Consider the following 20,359-nt stretch of genomic DNA (forward strand, 5'->3'; position numbering starts at 1 on the left):
CTCATAGAATATTCATTTAATTTCCACTTCTCTTGCAATACTTGTCCAATACTTTCATGTCGTACACATAGCTGTGGGACGCTCCAATTGTGTTTAGTGGCCAAATGCTCGACTAGTTTGAAACCTTCGGAGGGAGAACTCTCTTCTATCCATGAGAACATATATTTGACCCCTAAGAGCTAATCCTTTATGGAGCAGTTTCTTCAAATGTCTTTGCTTGTGCTTGTTTTCAGAATCAGTTGCTTATTTCTGCTTGATCTCAAAGGTTGTTTCCCTAGGTTTATAGAGTCAATAACTAGAATTATTAATATAGCACTTGACAATTCCTTCTAGCAATGTACATATTCTTATCAGGTTTTTGAGATAAAAGTTGTTCATATCACAAAAGACCAGACACTGATAATTAGGCGAAATGAACAGTTCGAGGATGACTGGACATGCTCTGAAAAGGGTTATATTATAGTGATATGTTATATTGGATAGCATAGTCATTCTGTCTCTTATAAGTGGGGGTTCAAGGTCAACATCCGAACAAATTGCAGCAGAAAAAGTGCAGAAGGGATATTTGAGAACCGTAGAGCGTAGTGTCCACCCAGACCCAGTCAGAAGTACCCCCTGAAACACCTCTCGCTCTAACAACGTGTGCCATTGGCCCATCATTGCTAATATGAAACAAAGCCATTTCAATTTAGACCGCCCGCCTAAGTGCTACTACAAAGAGTATATCATAGTGGTAATATATTAATTGCATGGTATTGTAATGCGTAATTTGGACATTGCACTACCTTTTAAGATTATACATTTTATGTTGAAAGTGGGAGTGAACCTAGAGTAAACCAGATGAATGATCTAGATGACTAATGCCCCAGAGTCTAAGTCAGTCACTTAAAATGTGTTGAAATGTGGAGAATGCCAAACTTTGTTAGATTCAGATGTACTGTCTGCCTCATGTACACATACGATCCACTCTAAATAGGACAGAGGGGACATCTGTTTAGTTTTAGTGGATATCCTGTATGTGCCAAACTAAACAAGCCCCATGATGTAAGGGGTGTAGAGCAGTTATGGATTGGAAAACAGACAAATACTTTTATGGGAAAATGTAATTAAAATCGGGCAACATGTTTGTCTGGCGTACCAGGTAAGTGAAGTCAGTCAATCACAATCACTCACTAAAGGGGTCCAATTTGACTCCATTGGAATATCTAAATTGCCCAATAGCCCATACTCTCCTTTTTGGAATTACTGAGTTTTATAAAGTTTGTGCTCACCGAGCCTCACTCTTTAATCAGTTACCGAGTGAAGATTGGAACTTTCATGTCGCAGCTACATTTTGTTAGTTTGGAAATGAGCGACGCTGATGTTCCAGGTCATGAATGTAGATAAAGGTTGACTAACAACTAGGGATTCTTGTGCTTATCTAAACCCAGCATATTCTATTACAGAACGGGGTTAAACCTAACTATTCTCACCTTTTGAGCCAGGAAAACACATTTGTACCCGGATTGTGTCCACTTTGTCTGCCTCTATCCTTTACGTTTTCAACTTAGGGCCTTTGTTAGAAGTGGGGTCTCTAGTTGGCAATGGTTTGCACCTTTGTCCAAATAGGGACCCTTGCTTCTAGTCAGGGTAAGGGGGCTACACTCCTAAATAACACCTGCTCAACCCTGTGGTAGCCTGGCACGAGCAGGAAGGCTTATCTCAGAGGCAGTGTGTAAAGCATTTATGAACACATACAGTAATATAGTGAAAACACTACAGATGGACACCACACAGGTTTTATAAAAATAAGTATTCTTTATATAGACTTAACGCAAGACTCAAAGGACAAAAATCCACAATACAGTATTAAGAAAATCTTTTTGATATAAGGGTATTTACCCCCGTTTTTTTTTAACAGCAGGTGAGTTTGCCACTCCGAACTGCAAATTCCCTATCTAGCAGACGTGATAAGGATCCAGCCAGTCTTGCTCTGGCATAAGTTCTGGTCATATGATCACAAAGTGTTCAACCGTTCCATCATAAAGGACTGTCTAAGATTTACGTCCGCATTTAAAATCCCCTGTCTCAAATTTGTGCATGACTTTTTGGTAGATATTGGCCACCCCAAGTTTTTTGACCAACCTGAGCTCTTGATTACCATCCACAGGACAGCCCTTAAATTGAAATGCCTATCACTACTTGATGAATCAAGGGTATTGTTAGAAATGGGGCTCTCTAGTTGGCAAGGGCTTGCACCTTTGTCCAAGTAGGGACTATTCTTCCTAGTCAGGATAAGGGAGTTACACTCCTAAAATAACTCCTGCTCCCCCCTTGGTAGCTTGGTACAAACAGTCAGGCTTATCTTAGAGGCAGTGTGTAAAGCATTTGCACATGACCCACAGTAATAGAGTGTAGGCACTACAAAAGAACACCACAACCGTTTTAAAAAAGTAGCCTTTTATATTCAAGACCAAAAATTATAAGAATCCACAATACAGTACTTAACAATCTACAGTTATCAAAATACGCTTTAAAAACAGTTTCTTGATGTTGATAGCTCCGTCCGGGGCTATCATGGCGTTGTGAGCAAACAAATCCAAACAGTTCAGGCTGGTTGCGGTGTCGCAGACCAGCTACAGTGCCTGTTAGAGATGCAAGCCGCCGAGGCCCTTGAAGTCACTTGCGTTGCAGGTCGAGCTCCTTTCTGTTGGGATCATGAGCGCTGGCGTCGGCGGGCGTCGGGTGCTGCGGTGCAAAGTGCAGTGGTGCGATGTGCAGTGTCCTCGTGTCACGGTGCGAGCTGCGGCTCGGTGGCCGCGTCATATGGCATTGTTGGTGGGACCAGGGTCACTGTGCGAGGTGAAGCCGGTGCTCATCACTGTGCTGGCAGGTCACGGTTCAAGCAGCTGAAGGTCGTTGCTGAAGAGCTGTCGTCGGCTGACGAACGGGAGTCGATAGTGCTGGCGTTGGTAGGCCAAAGCTGCGGTGCGGTATGAAGGCGGTGTGTTGTGTAACTTTACGAGCGGTGCTCTCGAACCACGGGGCAAGCAGCGGCATCGATTTGGGCGTGGACAGTGGCGTCAGAGAGGCCAAGGAGTCCTTGTGATGCGAGGCGGTGTGTGGTGCCCACAGGTCGCGGTGCGAGCAACGGCTCGGCGACGGTGTCAGCAGACGTCGTCAGTGAGACCAGGGTCGCGGTGTGGCGTTACGGCGATGCTATCTGCGGTGCCCAGGCTTCGGCGTGAAGCGAGGCGGTGCAGAGTGCGGTGCCCACAGGTCGCAGTGCGAGCAGCGGCTCGGTTGTGGCATCAGCAGGAGTCGTCGGTGAGACCAGAGTCGCGGTGCGGCGTTGTGGCAATGCCCTCTACAGTGCCTTCAAGACACGGAGTCGGCAGCGGCATCGTAGACGTTGTTGAGTTGCTTTTCTTCTGTCGCAGCACAAAACACACAGTCCCCAGTGCTGAGGGCGGAAAAGCTTGAAGTCTTTGCTGTTCCTTAGACTTCTTGAACAGGGGGCAAGCTCTACCTCAAGCCCTTGGAGAAACTCACAAAAGTAGATTGCAGAAAATTCCGTCAAGTCCTTTCACTGCCCAAGACAGAAGCAGCCACTGTAGGCCAGCACAGCACAGCACACAGCAAAGTGGTAGTCCCTCCTCACAGCTTCATCCGCTCTTCTTCTTGGCAGTCTTCTTGATCCATAAGAGTTCTAAAGTTCAGGGGTCTGAGCCCCAGTATTTGTAACCAAAAATCCTTTGATCCTCTAGGCAGAGGGTGTCTGTGACCAGCCAAGTCAGAACCAGTTCTGCCTTCTCTGGTGTGATTTCCCGGCAGGGGGTGGAGACGGCATTGTCAGAAGCAGACCAGGCCCTTTGAGGTGCAAGGAAATCTCCTTCCTCTTCCCCCATCGCAGCCCAGGTCTATTCAGCCCTTTCCTGACCTACCTAGACTATCGGGAGCCACCATTGCTTCCTAGCCATCTGTCGTCCAAAACCCAGATAGGCAACCCACATTCCAGCAGAGGCACACGGGATGACTGAGCAAGAAAATACCTACTTCCTAAAAGTGGTATTTTCAAACACAGAATGTAAAAATCACCTTTACTAAAAGATGCATCATTATATTCTGAGTTCAGGCATACTAAATTTTATTTTCCCACCTAGTTCCCAGGGCCACCTATGTTTATAAGATGTAATAAACAAACTTCCCATTCTGTCCAAGAGGAGCAGGTAGCCTTGCAATAGTGGAAAAAAATGAAAGGGGCTGTAATTCACTATCAGGACATGCCACACCAGGGCATGTCCTACCTTTCACATACACTGCACCCTGCCCACAGGGTTACTTTGGTCCTACCTTAGGGGTGCCTGACATGTAAGAAAAGGGAAGGTTAGAAACTGGCCATTGTGCGCATGGGCCAAGTCGACATGACAGTTACAAACTGCGTGCAGACTCTGCAATGGCACGTCTGAGGTATCTTTTCCGGGCTACTCACGTGGGTGGCACAATCCGTACTGCAGGCCCACGCGTAGCATTTGGTTCCCAGGCCCTGGCACACTCAGTCAACTTTACCAGGGGCTGACAAGAAAACCAAATAGCCAATCATGGAAACACCAATCCATAACATACTTAACCACAGGAGCACTTGCACTTTACCTCTGATCAGCAGTGCGAAAAGTGCGCAGAAACACTACGCCAGCAAAAACAGAGTGAAAACCGGGAGAAAGCAAAAACTCGGGAAACAGGCCAAAAGATGCCAGGTCTAACAGCTATCCTCAGAGAATACAAAACCTTCTGTCTCCAAGAACCTGTTGATTCTGACCAGTTATTATACGCAGCCTTATTTAGCTAACATGTACAATCCGCGCCATAGATTTGTGCTGACCCGGTTTCGGCTGGATATCTTCCATCACCTAATCAGCTTTCCCACCATTAATAACTGGCGGCACAACCCTGTGAAATGCCCATGCGATAATATTTCTATGCAGAGTACCATCCATACATTTGTTTTCTACAAATTTTACTTAGTTCTGGGGAAATGTTTTATTAAGCCTTTGCTAAAACAACTTGGTTTTGTTCAATTCGACCAGCTTTTATTTATCTGCAATCACTTTCGAGTTTACACATATGTGCTGCATTGCCACGGTTTTTATTGGCTGTCATAAGATGCAGGTAGCAGCTGTAGAAACCTCATTGATGAGAAGGCGACGTCCGTTTTTATTTATGTCTCTTTTTATGCCAGTGTCTTTATTACCTTTTAACTGATTTTTAACCTTGATATTGTCACATTTTTATAGCTTTTATGATTCACTACATGATTTCGAATAAATCTTATTTTGACTTGACTTGACTGTTATGTCCCCATTCTGGTTACTGAAGGGAAGACACCCATCTTTGTCCCTGGCTTAAGGCCAAAATGCTAAATCACAAGGTTTCCTGCACCAAACAAAAGCTGGTGGCCATACAAAGCAACATTTCCAATTACCAAACTAAAGCTGAGTCAAAGTACAACACCTTGCACAGGTTCACAGAACAAAACATTCACGTGGGAGACCTAGTTAGAATACGCATTCCCCAGAGAACACTAAAAGGGATGTGCGAATACTATAAACCAATAAAAGTAGTTAAAATCAATGAAAGTAGTATCATAATCCAAGATGGTAAATGTTGGAATAAGAAAAGAGTGTCAAAGTATGAAACTGACCTGTTCACTTAGAAAAATGATACAGGTCCAGGGGTTAATGGGGGGATTAAGTCAGTCCATTCCAGGTTGCCTCAACCTCAGTCAGTGGTACAAAAGGGGGTGGTGATGGACGGAGCATCTGAACCAATCAAACACTCACACCCAGTCAAAAGATCTGGGTTGGATCCTTCACCGTTCTTTAGCCCACTCTGCCACCCCAGTTCAGACATGGCCATATGCAAATCAGTCTGACCCTGTGCCTCATGGGAACAGTCCAGCCCGAACTGCCAAGCCATGCCTTCCCTGAACCGGAAACAAGCTTCCGAGGACCGGTTTCTGGCATTACAGCCGTCTTCAGCCCGGCTTGCTTGAATCCAGTGGCAAAGTGAGCAAGGGACTCACGTCTGAGCATACCCTGCCACACTTATGGCGGCCAAAGCGGTACAAAAGGGGGTGGTGATGGACGGAGCATCTGAACCAATCAAACACTCACACCCAGTCAAAAGATCTGGGTTGGATCCATCACCGTTCTTTAGCCCACTCTGCCACCCCAGTTCAGACATGGCCATATGCAAATCAGTCTGACCCTGTGCGTCATGGGAACAGTCCAGCCCGAACTGCCAAGCCATGCCTTTCCTGGACCGGAAACAAGCTTCTGAGGACCGGTTTCTGGCATTACAGCCGTCTTCAGCCCGGCTTGCTTGAATCCAGTGGCAAAGTGAGCAAGGGACTCACGTCGGAAGCTTGTTTCCGGTCCAGGGAAGACATGGCTTGGCAGTACGGGCTGGACTGTTCCCATGAGGCACAGGGTCAGACTGATTTGCATATAGGCATGTCTGAACTGGGGTGGCAGAGTGGGCTAAAGAACGGTGATGGATTAAACCCAGATCTTTTGACTGGGTGTGAGTGTTTGATTGATTCAGATGCTCCGTCCATCACCACCCCCTTTTCAACCTCAGTCAGGTGCCTCTAATCCAGGTGCAGCTAGGGCCGTAATTTCCACAGATGAGGAGACCACAATGGAACAGAGACAGGAAGCTTCGGAGAATCCCAAACTAACACTTCCAACATAGCAGATGGGATAAGGTCTAACCTACGCGACAGAACACCTTTTTGGATAGTTCTCCAAGGTTGAGAAAGTCTTTGGTCCCTTAAATGGGGGGAGATATGTTATAAAATTACGTAAATGTGTGTTAACGGAAACTCCTTTTGCTCCTTTGTTATCCTTTGTTCCCCTTTGCCCCCCTTTGCCCTGCGCTTCCTTGATTCCTCCTAGAACGTTGGGTTCTGAGGATTTTAGGGGAAGCATTATTGGTAGTTGTTATAGATGCTGACCAGTAATGAGATGGAATAAAAACGTCTCCCTCACCTGAAGTCTGCTGTCTCATTTTTGCTCCTGAATACAACAAGGATCCTGGTTTCCCAGGAATGAATTTCGCTCAGAGTCTTTTTGTATGGAGCATTTACATAAATATACTTTTGAATGCAAAAGCATCTGGAGCGCCGATCCCCGATTCTCTGAGGGACAGCATCCATACCAGTTTATTAAAAGGGCTCTTATATCAATCCAGGAAACTATCGGCCAATACGTTTAATTGATAATATACAGAACATATTCTGCAAGTAGGTGTTGGACAAAAACATTTGAATTTGCAAGCTAGTTTTAGGTTGAGTATTAGTACTATTGATTTGGTCTTCTGTTTCCATATGGTTAAAAGGAAGACCGTTGACCTGACACCCAGACATCTTTACAAGGCTTTCATTGGGTTTAAGGCTGCATTTGACCTTGTGTCACCCAAAAAACTTTAGGAGGTACTGGAAAACTCTGGAATCCTGCTGTATTGCAAAACAAGGGAATCCTGCCTAGCCACTGGCGTAACGAAAAGTGAGGGGGCCTCCCTGCACGGTACTTAGGGGGGCCCCCTCCGGGCTCAATCAGGAGCTCTCCTGGCCAGAGTTCAGTGCCAAGGGGGCCCCTTGAAGCTAGGGCCCCCCCCGCAACGTGTGGGCTGCGGGGGCCTGTGTTACGCCCCTGTGCCTTGCCTGCTTTCAGCATTAAATCAGATCCACGCAGAATATTTTGCACAAAAGGCAAGCTAAATGAGATAATACCCATTAGAAGAGGGGCTAGGCGAGGGTGCAGTTTTGCACCAACATGGTTCCTGCTGTACTTAAATGAGTGTGTTCCATTTCTGTTACACTGTACGAATGATTCCCTAAGTATCTCTGGCAAAAAAGTACCTGTGCTTCTATTTGCAGGCAATACCTGTTAGAAATGGGATTTCTGGTTGGCAGAGTATGCCCCCTATCCAACCAAAAGCCACAATCCTAGTCAGGGTAAGTAACCACACAACCTAAATTATCCTGTGCTCACCCTCAGGTAGCTTGATACAAAGCATTCAGGCTTAGCTTAAAAGGCAATGTGTAAAGTATGTGTGCAACACTTAAACAGTAAAACAGTGTAAACACCAGAAAAATACTCCACAATAATTTAGAAAAATAAAGTATGACATTATATATAAAACAATACCAATACAATAAGAATCTTTTCATTAGACTTTGAAGTACAAAGTTGTACGGGATCAAAAAGTCAGAAGATCACTTAGAGACAATAAGGGCTTAAGTGAGTTATCGGGTCGCACTAGGCCAGGACAAAGTCAAGAGTTCAGGCTGACCATGCATGTATGCAGATCGGCAGCAGGGACCTTCTTGGGACTACTGATACAGACAAAGTCATTGCCACGAGGCTGTGTAGATCACGCTGTGGACTATATGCGTAGAGGTCTCTCACCTAACTGCAGCAATGCGTCAAATCCGCTACACGTAATGGTGAGTGTCCTGCTTTTGACCCACTCTGCAGCAGAGAGGTGCAGAATCTGAAGCGGATGCGTGAGTGCGGTAGTCAACCACCTAAGGCACCACTTCTATAGGTACAGGACTGTGATGGCATCATTGGCAGGCCAAACCCATGGCTTGTAGCGTCCATGTGCAGATGTAGATGGTTCAAGTCTTTGATATCCCTGAGACTTGGGAACAGGAGGCAAGCCAGCAAGCCCTTGGAGTCACTCTGGATTCATATAATGCAGGTATAGTCCGCCTCACCCATTTGCATGAACAGCATGCAGCAGGAGCAGGGCGGCTCAGCATGGTAAGAGCACAGCAAGGCAGAGTTCAGCAAAGTGGGTAGTCCTTTTAGCAGCACCACGTCTCTTCTTCCTGGTAGAGCCGTCACAGGTCCAGAAGTGTGCTGTCTTGGTAGGGTCAGAGACCCAGTACTTATACCCAAATGTGCCTTGAAGTGGTGGAGACTTCAAAGAGAGGTATTTGAAGTGCACACAGGTCCTTTCTTTCAAGACCCAGCTGCAGGCTATCAGTAGGGGGTAATCAGCCCTTTGTGTTGGGTCAGATCACTACCTATTAAATTGTAAGCGCCCTTCCCTCCCTTCCTGGCCTGGAAGAACCATCAGAATGCAGTTGTATGTAAATGGGCACCCAGACCCACCTAGCCTGCCTGTGTTTGTGGCTGTCTTGAGGGAATGCACAAACTGCAGCTGTCACTCATCCCAGACGTGTACTGAAGGCAGGCTGAAGGGCACACAGAGCTAAGAGCAGTTTAATATTCCCATTCTAAAAGTGGCATTTCTAAAATACTAATGTTAAATCCAACTTTGCCAGTAAAGAAGATATATCATTAGTATTCCAAAGATATAAAACATGATGCAGTCCCTCCTTTCTAATCAGGAATTACAGCTTAGAAGTGTTTTAAGGAATTCCTCAAAGTTAGCTTTAGAGCGGAATAAGCCTCACAGTAGTGAAAAATAAATGTAGCTGTTTGTCACTACCAGGACATGCAAAACATAAAAGTATATGTCCTACCTTTTACTTACAGGGCACCCTGCTCCTAGGGCTACCTAGGGCTTCCCTAGGGGTTGATTTATTTGCAATAAAAGAAGGGTTTTCAGGCTTGGCAAGTAGTTTTGAATGCTCAGTAGAAGTTGCAGTAAACTATATACACAAGTCCTGCAGTGGCAGGCCTTAGACATGGTTAAGGGGCTACTTATATGAGTGGCACAATCAGTGCTGCCCACCCACTAATAGCGTTTAATTTACAGGCCAATGGTACATGTAGTGTACTTTCCTAGGTACTCATAAGTAAATTGAATATGTCAATTGGGGATGAACCAATAGGACCATGTTTAGGGGGGAGAGCACAAGCACTTTAGCTCTGTTTAGCACTGGCAAAAGTCAGCAAAAACTGGGACAAACAAATGGAGGAGAGCAGGCACAAATTTGGGAGAAGACCACCCTAAGGCTGTCAGGTTTAACAGTACCATTCTGCGGTCTAAATCCCACACGAGTCTGTGAGTATTAGTGGAAAGATTCAGCTTCTTCTATTCTGTTTATGTCCTTTGAGGTATTCAGTCCGCTTAATTCATTGAATTTAAATGATACTGTTCTAGAAAGAGAGCATGAATTTGATTCTCGGGATATATGTTTGTCGGATTCCAATATTTGGTCTCCACAAATTCTCAAAAGCTAAATTATTATTGAATATAGCAGGGCTGCACTTCTTAGAACTACAAAGAATTTTACCCATTATCCTTTTCCCCGGAGCTCCCCAACCATTCCCAGGCGGCTCAATGTGGTTCTTAAACCTATTCAACATTTTATGTCCATACAGCCCTTAATCTTTTGGGCGTTCACCTGGGTGACAGGGGAATTACTACCATAAAGAGAGTTCCTTCGTGATATAATCCAGAGACCTAGCGCCGTGTAGTTGTCTTCACTTTCTTATGTAAAATATTGGCTTAAACCTTTTGGAGTTAGGTGTTACTGAGAAAACCCCACAATGGTACCTACAAAGGCTGCATAAATAGCTTTAGTCAGATAAATGGCAGGTATACCGCCAAATGTGGTAGGCAGAAACTGAGGAAAAGTTTTTTAGAATCCAAATGTGATTTGAAATGTCAGTTTTTCTTGAACAACATCAACCGCCCCTAGCAAATGAGCACTTTACATTAAGGTCAGGCTGGGAACTTTATCTTTTGCATTTTTATCTGTTAAGGGCCAGAATCCTAGTGTGAGTCCCCCAATCTGTCCTGTGTGTCATATAGAAAATGAAATTAAGAAGCATGTGTTATTTTCTTGTAGTGGGTATTTAAAACCAAGGTGCAAGTGGATTACACCCCTATGCAGGCGTCTGTAGATTAGACATTGCAAGATAACCTGCAGAATATGTCAATTTGACATAAACCCAAGGGTAATATTTGTGGTTTCTAAGTTATCAGAATCAGTTTAGTCAATTAGAGGCACATTTGTAAATTAACTGTTGTCTTATGATTATGTGTCTTGAAAATGTTTTTTTTAATTCTGTATTTTACCATTGTTTTTATTGTTGATGGATCTATTATCCGTTTGAACAAATAAATAATACATAGATGGCCAGTTATGTAAATGTTTTCAACTGGCTTTAGGTGCTAGAGATGCAAAACAGGCATAGGGCTTCATAGTTGGGGTAAATTTCCTTTTCAGCAGACATGGATCTTATGGCTGAAGCTTAACATACATTCGTTCTGTGAAAAAGGGCATCTTCGTGAATTGTCTTTCTATGTTTAGGCATTGTTTTATACTGGCCTTTTGGTCTGTGCACTCTAGCGCTGTAATTCAGTGTCAAAAACCATTTGCTCTGTACATGTAAGCATGAAAAATGGGCTTCACTCAGTTGGCATATTTAACTATCCTGTAGGGCAGTGGTAGGTTGATACGGGATATCCACCGGTGGCAGAGAAATTAAATGTTACATGCAGGCTGAAGTGTATACTTATAAGTCCCATACAAACAGTTGAAAAAGTATAGCTCAAGGTAAATTAATTTGGCCTACCTGGTTGCAGATATAAAGCCCAGAAGTAACACTTGTCAGAGTAAAGTGTGCTGGCGTAAACAAAACCTACTTTTATAAATGTATTAAGTCGCCCCTAGGTGTGCCCTATCACCCTCATGAATGGGAGCTGATAGTATAAAAGCTTGACCTCTAGATATAAAGTTTCAATTTTTGTACTGAGAGGCACTGTAGTGACTAAAAGTTAATTTTCACAATTATCTCAGGAAAAATGCTAGAAACTTTATTAAAAGTTCTTTTTTATTATTATCAAAAATCTAGTTCAGTGGTGAAGAGAGCTTATTAAAATCTATGACTGAAAGGCAACCTGTAAAAAAAAGATTTGTGCTGTCTGTATGGCAGTAATAAACTATTTCTGCTACCTTTCCCTCCCACGAATGCCAGTACTTAGCATCCTGATAGGAAATGAAATGTTGCTCTGCGACAAACAACAGACCAACTTCTGAAGGTAGGAAGAGTGGAATGGGCCAACCACTGAGCACTTAACAAGGATCGAAATAAATTACTCACACTTTCTAATTTAGTATATTGTATATTTTAATTAATATGCTTGTGGTCCCGGGAGCTCACGATATCTGCATGGCTCAGGTTAACCCAGTCACACTACCTTCATTTAACCTATATGACACCTCACAGACTCTGGCAAGTGGGCATTCTCCCTGGGACTACTTGCACTGATGCTCCTCCCCCATGCAGATTTTTACCATATGGTGTGTCAGTGTCCTGCGATTGCCCAGTATTGGCACCGGATAGGCAGGTCCCTTGCTAATATTCTGGCCAGACCTGTTGTGCAGACCCCAAAATTGGCCATTCTGGGTCTTATGGATGAGTTTGGGGGAGAGAGGGGACATAGGACGTTGGTCAGTCTGCAAGCACTAGTGGCTAAGACAGACATAGCAAGTAACTGGAAATTGCCAGTGCCACCTAGCCATACAATGTGAGATCCATCATAAACTGGTGGGCCAATCAAGAGGAACTAATATATATTGCATGGGGTTGTCCTCGGAGGTTCCATAAAATCTGGGGAAGATGCTGGGAATACTATGGCTTGTCCTTTACATTGGAGGCTGGGCCTGGTGAAGATGTGGCTCCTCTGTAATCTGCTGGAAATTTGAATGGGTGGCATTATGGGCTTTGACTGGAATGCAATCCTTTCTTTTGTCCTTATTAAAACCAATAAAATCGGTTTATGAAAAAATGTTTGTGGTTGACAGTTACCCCTCTTCCCTGTTAGCTTGCATGGTGTCCTCCATGAAAATGACTTTCGGAATTTGAAACAACATTTTTGAAAAAATGTAACATTTCTATTCAGCTTCTCTGACACAGAAACTGCTATTGGAGAAAATGAATCCAAGTTTTGTTTACCTTTGACTGCAGGTTAAAGGGAACAAGTATAGTGTTGGGAGATTTTGAAAATTGGCTACACAGGAACAGCATATTTTAGATATTTTTCGGACAAAACTGCTTGCACACCACTCTTGTGGCAAAATACACCAACCCATGACATGTAGCCAAACACAGCAAAACCATCCATGTTATCATAATGCAGTTTCTAAGAAATATATGTGTGGTAGATCAAGTCCCAGAGACCTGACTATGGGACTTTTAAGTGTTTCCTCAAACTTCTAAAAAGTTTACATTTCCGTACTGCCTTCCTCTAACAGAAGTAGGTAAGGGAGTGAGAAAGTTAAAACATAAATTCCAAGCCATAATAGCAGGGCTTTATTACTAACATGCCATTGCATATGAATGCGGTAACATACACAGATATGTTATATGACTGCATTTAAATGTCGTTTTTATATTGGCCTGAAGGGCACATTAACTTTAATCTGTCTGCAAAGTGTCATTTATTTCTGAGGCATGGAAGCCATTCGATCCAGTGTTGCACAATTGCACATTTGCTGCATTGTGTAGCAAGTCAAGCCTCAATCAGAGGATTAGCAAAGTGAGGCGTGAATTTTAGAAAAGTAGTGCAGTCAACATTTATTTATGCATCTCTATTTTCCAATTACTTTTTGCATTCCTTCTCTTGAGAAGATACTGCCTTGTGCTCATTATTTTGTTTCATTGCAGTAACAGTTCCTGTCAGATGTTCACATTTTCACTGACTTGTATTGAGAAAAAAAGCATACAAATGTGCCTTTGTGTGTGTTTTATAGGAGGTAGAAGCATCATATGTATTTCCATTAAACTCAGTCACTGGGACTTACTCTGGCCTGCATTCAACTCAATTCGTTTGCCCACCATGCCACCTTGGACAGGAACCAGCTACACACAAATTAGTCTAATTCCCACTCGAATAGGAACAGACCAGCCCAAACTACCAGGCCAGGTACCCTCTGAAAGGGAACAGAAGCAACACAAGTCTGGTTTTGGCCTTTCTGGGTTCGTCAGTTGATTGCAGTTTAAGTCCCATGTCATAGTGAGCACGAGACACAAGTCTGGGCATACCTATCTCACTCAGGGCATTGCACTGACGGAAACAGAAAAGTGATGGGTGGAATGCTTGAATTATTCTAATCAATAGTAATTATTTGGGCCACATTCCAGTCCATTGCTTTATGCCGACCATGCCACCTCATACAGGAAACCGCCACATACAAATTAGCCTTGGTCCTGCTCCATTAAGGACAATCAACAGCTGAAATGCCTAGCCAGTTCCCCTCTGAACACCAACGCAAGCAACCCCAGACCGGTTTTGGCCTACTGGGACCTCGTCAGTATGGTGCAGCTTGAATCTAATGGCACATAATGGTGAGCACTGGATCAATGCCTTGGAATACCGTTGCAATTAGGTCACAGCACTGAGGATAGCAAACCAGGGTGTATGGACTGCTGTAATTAAATGCAGCCACTGATGATAACATGTGACACATTCCAGTCCCTTGTTATTTGTCCACCAAGCCACCTCAGAAAGAAATCAGTCATATGCAAATTAGCCTTGGCCATGATCCAATGGGAACTGTGCTTCCCAAAATGCGGGTTTGTTTTTGATGATAAACTATCATTTAATGCCCAGATCAATAAGCTAACCTCTACCTTTTGGCTCATCATCAAAATGATTAGGAAAGTTCGGCCTTTCATCCCGCCTGAGGCATTGAAGACCCTAGTTTTAGTTCTGGCCCTTTCCAGACTGGACTATGGCAATGTCCTCTATGTAGTGATGCAATCGCAGTTGTTATTTAAGCTGCAGAGATTGCAGAACGCAGCAGTTAGATTTATACTTGACAACCCCAGGCATGAGCCTGTCACACACAGACTAGAAGCCTTACATTGGTTCCCAGTGGCCAAAAGGATCATTTTCAAATCTCAATGTCTGTCCTTCAAAGCACTAAAAGGCATTGGCCTGCAGTTTTTGAAGACCATTTGAACTGGTATACACCAGGTAGGAACCTAAGATAAGCTCACTCTAAATTGTTACAGACACCCAAGTTCAAGCAGGTCAGGTGGGGAGAAAGAAGCTTCCTAGTGGGAACAATTAAAATCTGGAACCTCCTCCCAATCTATATCAAGAGCAGCACTTTGCTAATGTCTTTTAGAAGAGCATTGAAGACCTGGCTCTTCACAAATAGACTTGGTGCATAAACTGGAGTGAAAACTACACTGTCCTACTGACTCTAGCACCAAGATGCCTTTGGGCATTCGTGCGCTGTATAAATCAAAAAAATCAAATCAAACGAGTCCCTTCTCAACTGGAACACAAGCAACCCCGGTGACCATGCATTCTTCATAATGCATAGTCACACCATCACCCTTACCAAAAAATACTTAATCCTTATTAGAACATTGTAATGTGGAGCACTCCATTGAATACAATGGGGTGCTCGGAGCTTCTACGGGCCAGTAACAGCTAGCAAAGCAACATTCCAATGTTGTTTTACAAAGGCCTCTCGGAGCCTTAGGGGATTTAACTCCCCTCGGGCTCCGAAAGGCCGTTGTTTTATTTGTTAGAACATTCTGACCTCTAGTGGCAGAATGTTCTAATAGCCTTATAGCCCTTCGTAGCTGGGCTATACCGGCCATTAAAGTCCCGCTTCCTTGTTAAAGGCCCTCGCCTTCAGCTCGGGCCTTTAATGCTGGTGCCGGCCTTTAATGGCCAGTATAGCCCACTAGGAAGAGCTTTAAGGCTATAGTAACTTGCATTTTCATATGAAAGAGACAGCATGGTTGCAGACACGAAGAATAAAAGAAGAATCTATACGTGAAGTTTAAACACACCAGAAAGTACTTTACATTTCTTTTGCATAACAATATTAAAATTAGTTTGTAAGTCAAACAAATATTGTAGCTCAGAATGTGTACTAACATCCAGGGAGATTCTGTCTTTCCTGTAATCGTCCAAAAGTTCAAAAAATGAACATGTTGCCATAAACAGCTCTATTTTGTTAATTAATGTTCATTTTAGAAACGAATAAGAAGATTGAAAGCTCCGTTTCTGTTTTCATTATTTAAACATCAACTCTAATAATTGTATCAGCCTATCAGCTTGAATGCTGTGTTACAGTGAGCATGGGAAACATATGTGGGTACATTTGTCGCAATTAAGGAATCATGCTGAGTAAAATAAAACATTGATGGGTGGAACGCTCGAATTCATTTCAGCCACTGCTAATGACTAAGGCCCCATTCCAGTCAATTGTAATGAGAAGATTCATGGTGGAAGGATTCTGTGTGTTGATGCCGAACTGCTTTGTCACCAACTATTTTCAGCAAATCAAAAGATGGCGGCGTTTTTCAACATAAAAGGTTAGGTTGCACATGTACTTCTCTTTAAACACTATTGATTACAACATGATCAGAACAAAAGCATTGAATATTTGAATACAGATCAATATTTGTCTGAAAGGAAAAAATCAAACAATACGTCTGACATGTTGTAATGTGCATGTGTTTTAGTTTTTACTATCCTAGCAGAACAAACGTTAGTTCAAATCATTACAATTGACTGTACCTTGTGCTCCCTGAAAATAACCCTAGTGGAAGTGCAACTGGGTGAATTCAGCCCCAATTTATGACTAATTGTGTCCCACATTTTAATTATTGGGTGATACTGTACTAAATGCTTTAACATGAGATTACCCATTACACACAGAGAGAAGAGTGTTGTGTTCAGCTAGCAGGACTCATTTGTATTATGGCTCCACCGGGCTCTGCTGGCATTGTGATCTCTCACAGAATTACTCTGACGTCAGACTGAGGTGAAAAACCAACCTGGAAATAATAAGATGTTTACCCCTATAGTACTTAGCGGGTTCAGGAAGAGGCAAAGCCATTGTATCAGGACTCCAGGTGCAGCTCTGAACTGCCAGCCTTCTGTCAGCAATAATGACTTGGAGCACTGACCAGGATCCCACCTCCCACATGCATCGGATGTGATTCTCAGTACTACCATAAGCGCGCAGTGCATCCTTTGCACATAATCTTCTTCCTACTTTTCACTCATACATGTAAACAAACCTTTTAACGTTGTAGCCTCCGTTACTTGCGAAGATGTTGTTGTCTCTGTGCTGAAAATGCAAGAAAACAGTTTTTCAGTGGGAGGTTCATTCATTAAGAAAGGAGTGTCATTTTATTCAATGAGCCTAATCGTTATCTTAGGAGCAGTTGCAATATGTAATAACGCGCAGTCCGAAATGTATCAAGCCAGTCACTACACAGGGTGAAATTAATATGGGAGTTTCAACAGCAGGAATTGGAAAGAGCCCTTTCTGGATGCTGCAAATGCCCCTGCATTTATTTTGCTTTCTACCATCAGATCACCCATTCCTTCTCTACCCACTTAATACACTTTCATCCACTCTGGCACTCTGAAGCAACCTCCTAGCAGCTTATAGGAGCATATGTATGAAGCCCATTTCCCGTTCTCAAATGGGTAGATTGCAAACGGGAAAAAGCCTTTTGGGATGTATCATCCCAAAAGGCCCTTGCAAAATACGGAATCGCAGAATTTGTGATTACTTATTTTGCAAAAGCATTTAAGGAATCACAAATTACGATTTCTTAAATGCGATGTAAAAAGCACCCAAGTTGTGCGATTTCTCCTTAAGAAATCGCAAATTACCACCAACTTCAAGTTGGTTGTAAATTGCGATATCTTTGAAAAATGCACTTTTTTGAATTTTTCAAAGTGACATGTGGTGCTCATACATGCCTTTAGGGCATGCATGTGCGCCACATGTGCACACATGCTCATTTCAGGGGTGCATCAGGGTGTACTTATGACACCCTTGCACCCTTGAAATTGCAGTCGCAATTTGCGAGTAACTAATGGGTACTCGCAAATTGTGAATGCCTTCCCATTCATTCCTATGGGCCTCTAGGCCCATAGGCATGAATGGGAAGCCATTCCTTAATTGCAACTCTCAATACCAAGGAATCGCTAAATAGTTGCGAATTTTTTTCACATCTCGTTTTGCGATTCTCAAAATAGCGATTCTTAAAAAGCTATTTGAGAATCGCAAATACAGTATTTGATACATATGCCCCATAGAGTCTTATAAATCCCTGTTCTAAGCACAACCAAGAAAGGTAAATGGTCCAAACAATCCTGGACCCTGTCCCTCAATAAATACAGTACAGCTACAACAAGTAGGGAAACAAGTAACATAAGGATTGATGACATTCAGGGTAGGCGAACAAACAGGTATCAGCACTTTTGGAAATCTGAAAGAAGGAAAAGATATTAGAATGATCAGAAAACTGAAAAAGAAGACTAGAAAACATGGAAGGCATGAGTATGTAGGCATCTGCAGACTAAGCGCTGTATTGCATGCTAAAGAGGGCAAGTCAACTATCTACAAAGACCTAGACACTTAGGTGATTATTCACAAGCTACATTTTATAGTACGTTTAGTAGTACTGAAATAGTACTAGTAATGTACTACAAAATGCTATTCATACACTTACGTGTGGAGGTCTCAGCCACTCATCTTTTCTGTGCTGAGATCTCCTCCTTGAAATTAGAAATCTCTTGCGCATCAGTATATGTTTCTTTAGTAAATGTAGACGGGAGTAGCTGGAAAATTCGAAATACTTATGACTAAAAGGAAGGGTTTAAGGGAGGGGTTTAGGATGGGGCACCCACCGACCCGCAACAGAGTAAGCCCATTGCTATTCACAAACTGCCCTTCTATAGTTACAAAGTCCAAAAAGTACCAAAAATAGTCTTCATCACGGAACTGGAGTAAGTCTAGCGCCACAATTGCCCTCTGGACTCCTGCAGGAGTCTCATGGGAGCCAGTGCAGCTCCTGGCTCCTGCAGGTGATGTGCAGGATCAGGAAAGCAATTAAAAAAATTGTAGAATGTGGAGTGGAGGTCTGTGGGTGGTTGTCTGCTGATGGGGGCTTGCCCTCCTGCATGGGGTTTGGCAGCCCACATGTGGTTGGGCACAGCATCAAGCCGAAAGTAGGCCCTGCAGCCAACCTTCGCAATGCACGGCCGAAGGCTGTGCACTGCAGGGATTGCCTACCAACGTATTGTAATAGGATATTACTTTACGTTAAAATAAACACAAATTAACCGAGTAAACCAAAGTCTAAAGTAGAGGTATATGTAAATAAGGCTGTAAGATTTTAACTTATATTCAGAAACCTTAGAAATTCACTGAAACAAGCCAAAGATTAAAGTGGAGTTATATGTAAGTCTTCTAATCACAGACATAGTATAACAAAAGCAACATCCTCATGCTGCAAACAAAGATGAAACATTGACTCATCTCCATGATGGCAATGTTTTGCTTGATACTTTGCAACAAATGCCAAGTCACTAGGTAGTACATTGACCCATGCCTTTAATTTAAAGAGAATTAAGAAATTAATCTCAGATGTACTGTCATCAGATCAGGTCATTCTGCAAGGGCTAACCTGTAATGACACCCCACACTTTTTGATCCGCAATTCAGCATTTGCCCATTTCACATTTGTGGTGTGCTGGCTGGCTTCACAGAGTCCACCCTCGTCATTCTTATGGTAATTTTCCATGCAACTTCTCATCCAATCACTTTACAACACAAATAAGACCAGATCACTTCCACACTTAAGGATCTCATTGGCTCCATGTCAAGGCCCATATAAAATTCAAATTGATGTCAGTTTCACAGAAGAATACCCACTTCAGCAACTAGATTACTTCACAGATAAACACACATTCTCTGTCCATGCTCCCACTGCCCACAGCTTAACTCAAAGGTTATTTGAAGTTCCAAAAGTGACAAATGAGTAAGAAAAATATCAGAAAGTAGTTATTCTCCTGATTTTACCCTTCTCTCTGAACAAACCTTGCCTTCTAGGGGAGATAGGTCCCATTATACCTATTGTTAAGTAAACAAACATCAAGACGCTTCAGGTAACTAAACACCTTCCTACCTCCTTATCCAACCTCCTCCTACTTTGGTCCTGTGCCCCCGCAAGCTCACCTTCTGAGTTGAAACTGTTTTTTGTTGTTGCTGCTCTGCCTCAACTAGGCATTTATGTAATTGTATTTCATGCAGAACTCAGGACACCTTTAACACTATTTGCACAAAATATGTTTGCAAACGTTTCGGACATGGGTTAGTCTAAATAGAGCTCGGTTTGAAAGGGTGGGTGACAAATATTGCCCTCTAGGAAAGTGAAATTCCAGCCAGTTATAGAAAGAACTACATGGTAATTTCATCATCAGTAATGTTATTGATAATGGGTTAGTCTAAATAGAGCTCGGTTTGAAAGGGTGGGTGACAAATATTGCCCTCTAGGAAAGTGAAATTCCAGCCAATTATAGAAAGAACTACATGGTAATTTCATCATCAGTAATGTTATTG

General features: G+C 43.0%; 1 protein-coding gene across 1 annotated transcript in view; it reads right to left on the reverse strand.

Moving 5' to 3' along the window:
- LOC144773831 (interphotoreceptor matrix proteoglycan 2-like) overlaps positions 1–20,359 on the reverse strand; it is an 896,924-nt gene that overhangs the window by 470,811 nt on the left and 405,754 nt on the right. The window contains exon 4 of the mRNA XM_078658926.1: positions 17,019–17,068. Within this exon, the coding sequence (XP_078515052.1) occupies positions 17,019–17,068 (50 nt within the window). The remainder of the gene's footprint in view (positions 1–17,018; positions 17,069–20,359) is intronic.

Source organism: Lissotriton helveticus, chromosome 8, assembly GCF_964261635.1.
Source record: "Lissotriton helveticus chromosome 8, aLisHel1.1, whole genome shotgun sequence".
NCBI classification, from domain to species: Eukaryota; Metazoa; Chordata; class Amphibia; order Caudata; family Salamandridae; genus Lissotriton; species Lissotriton helveticus.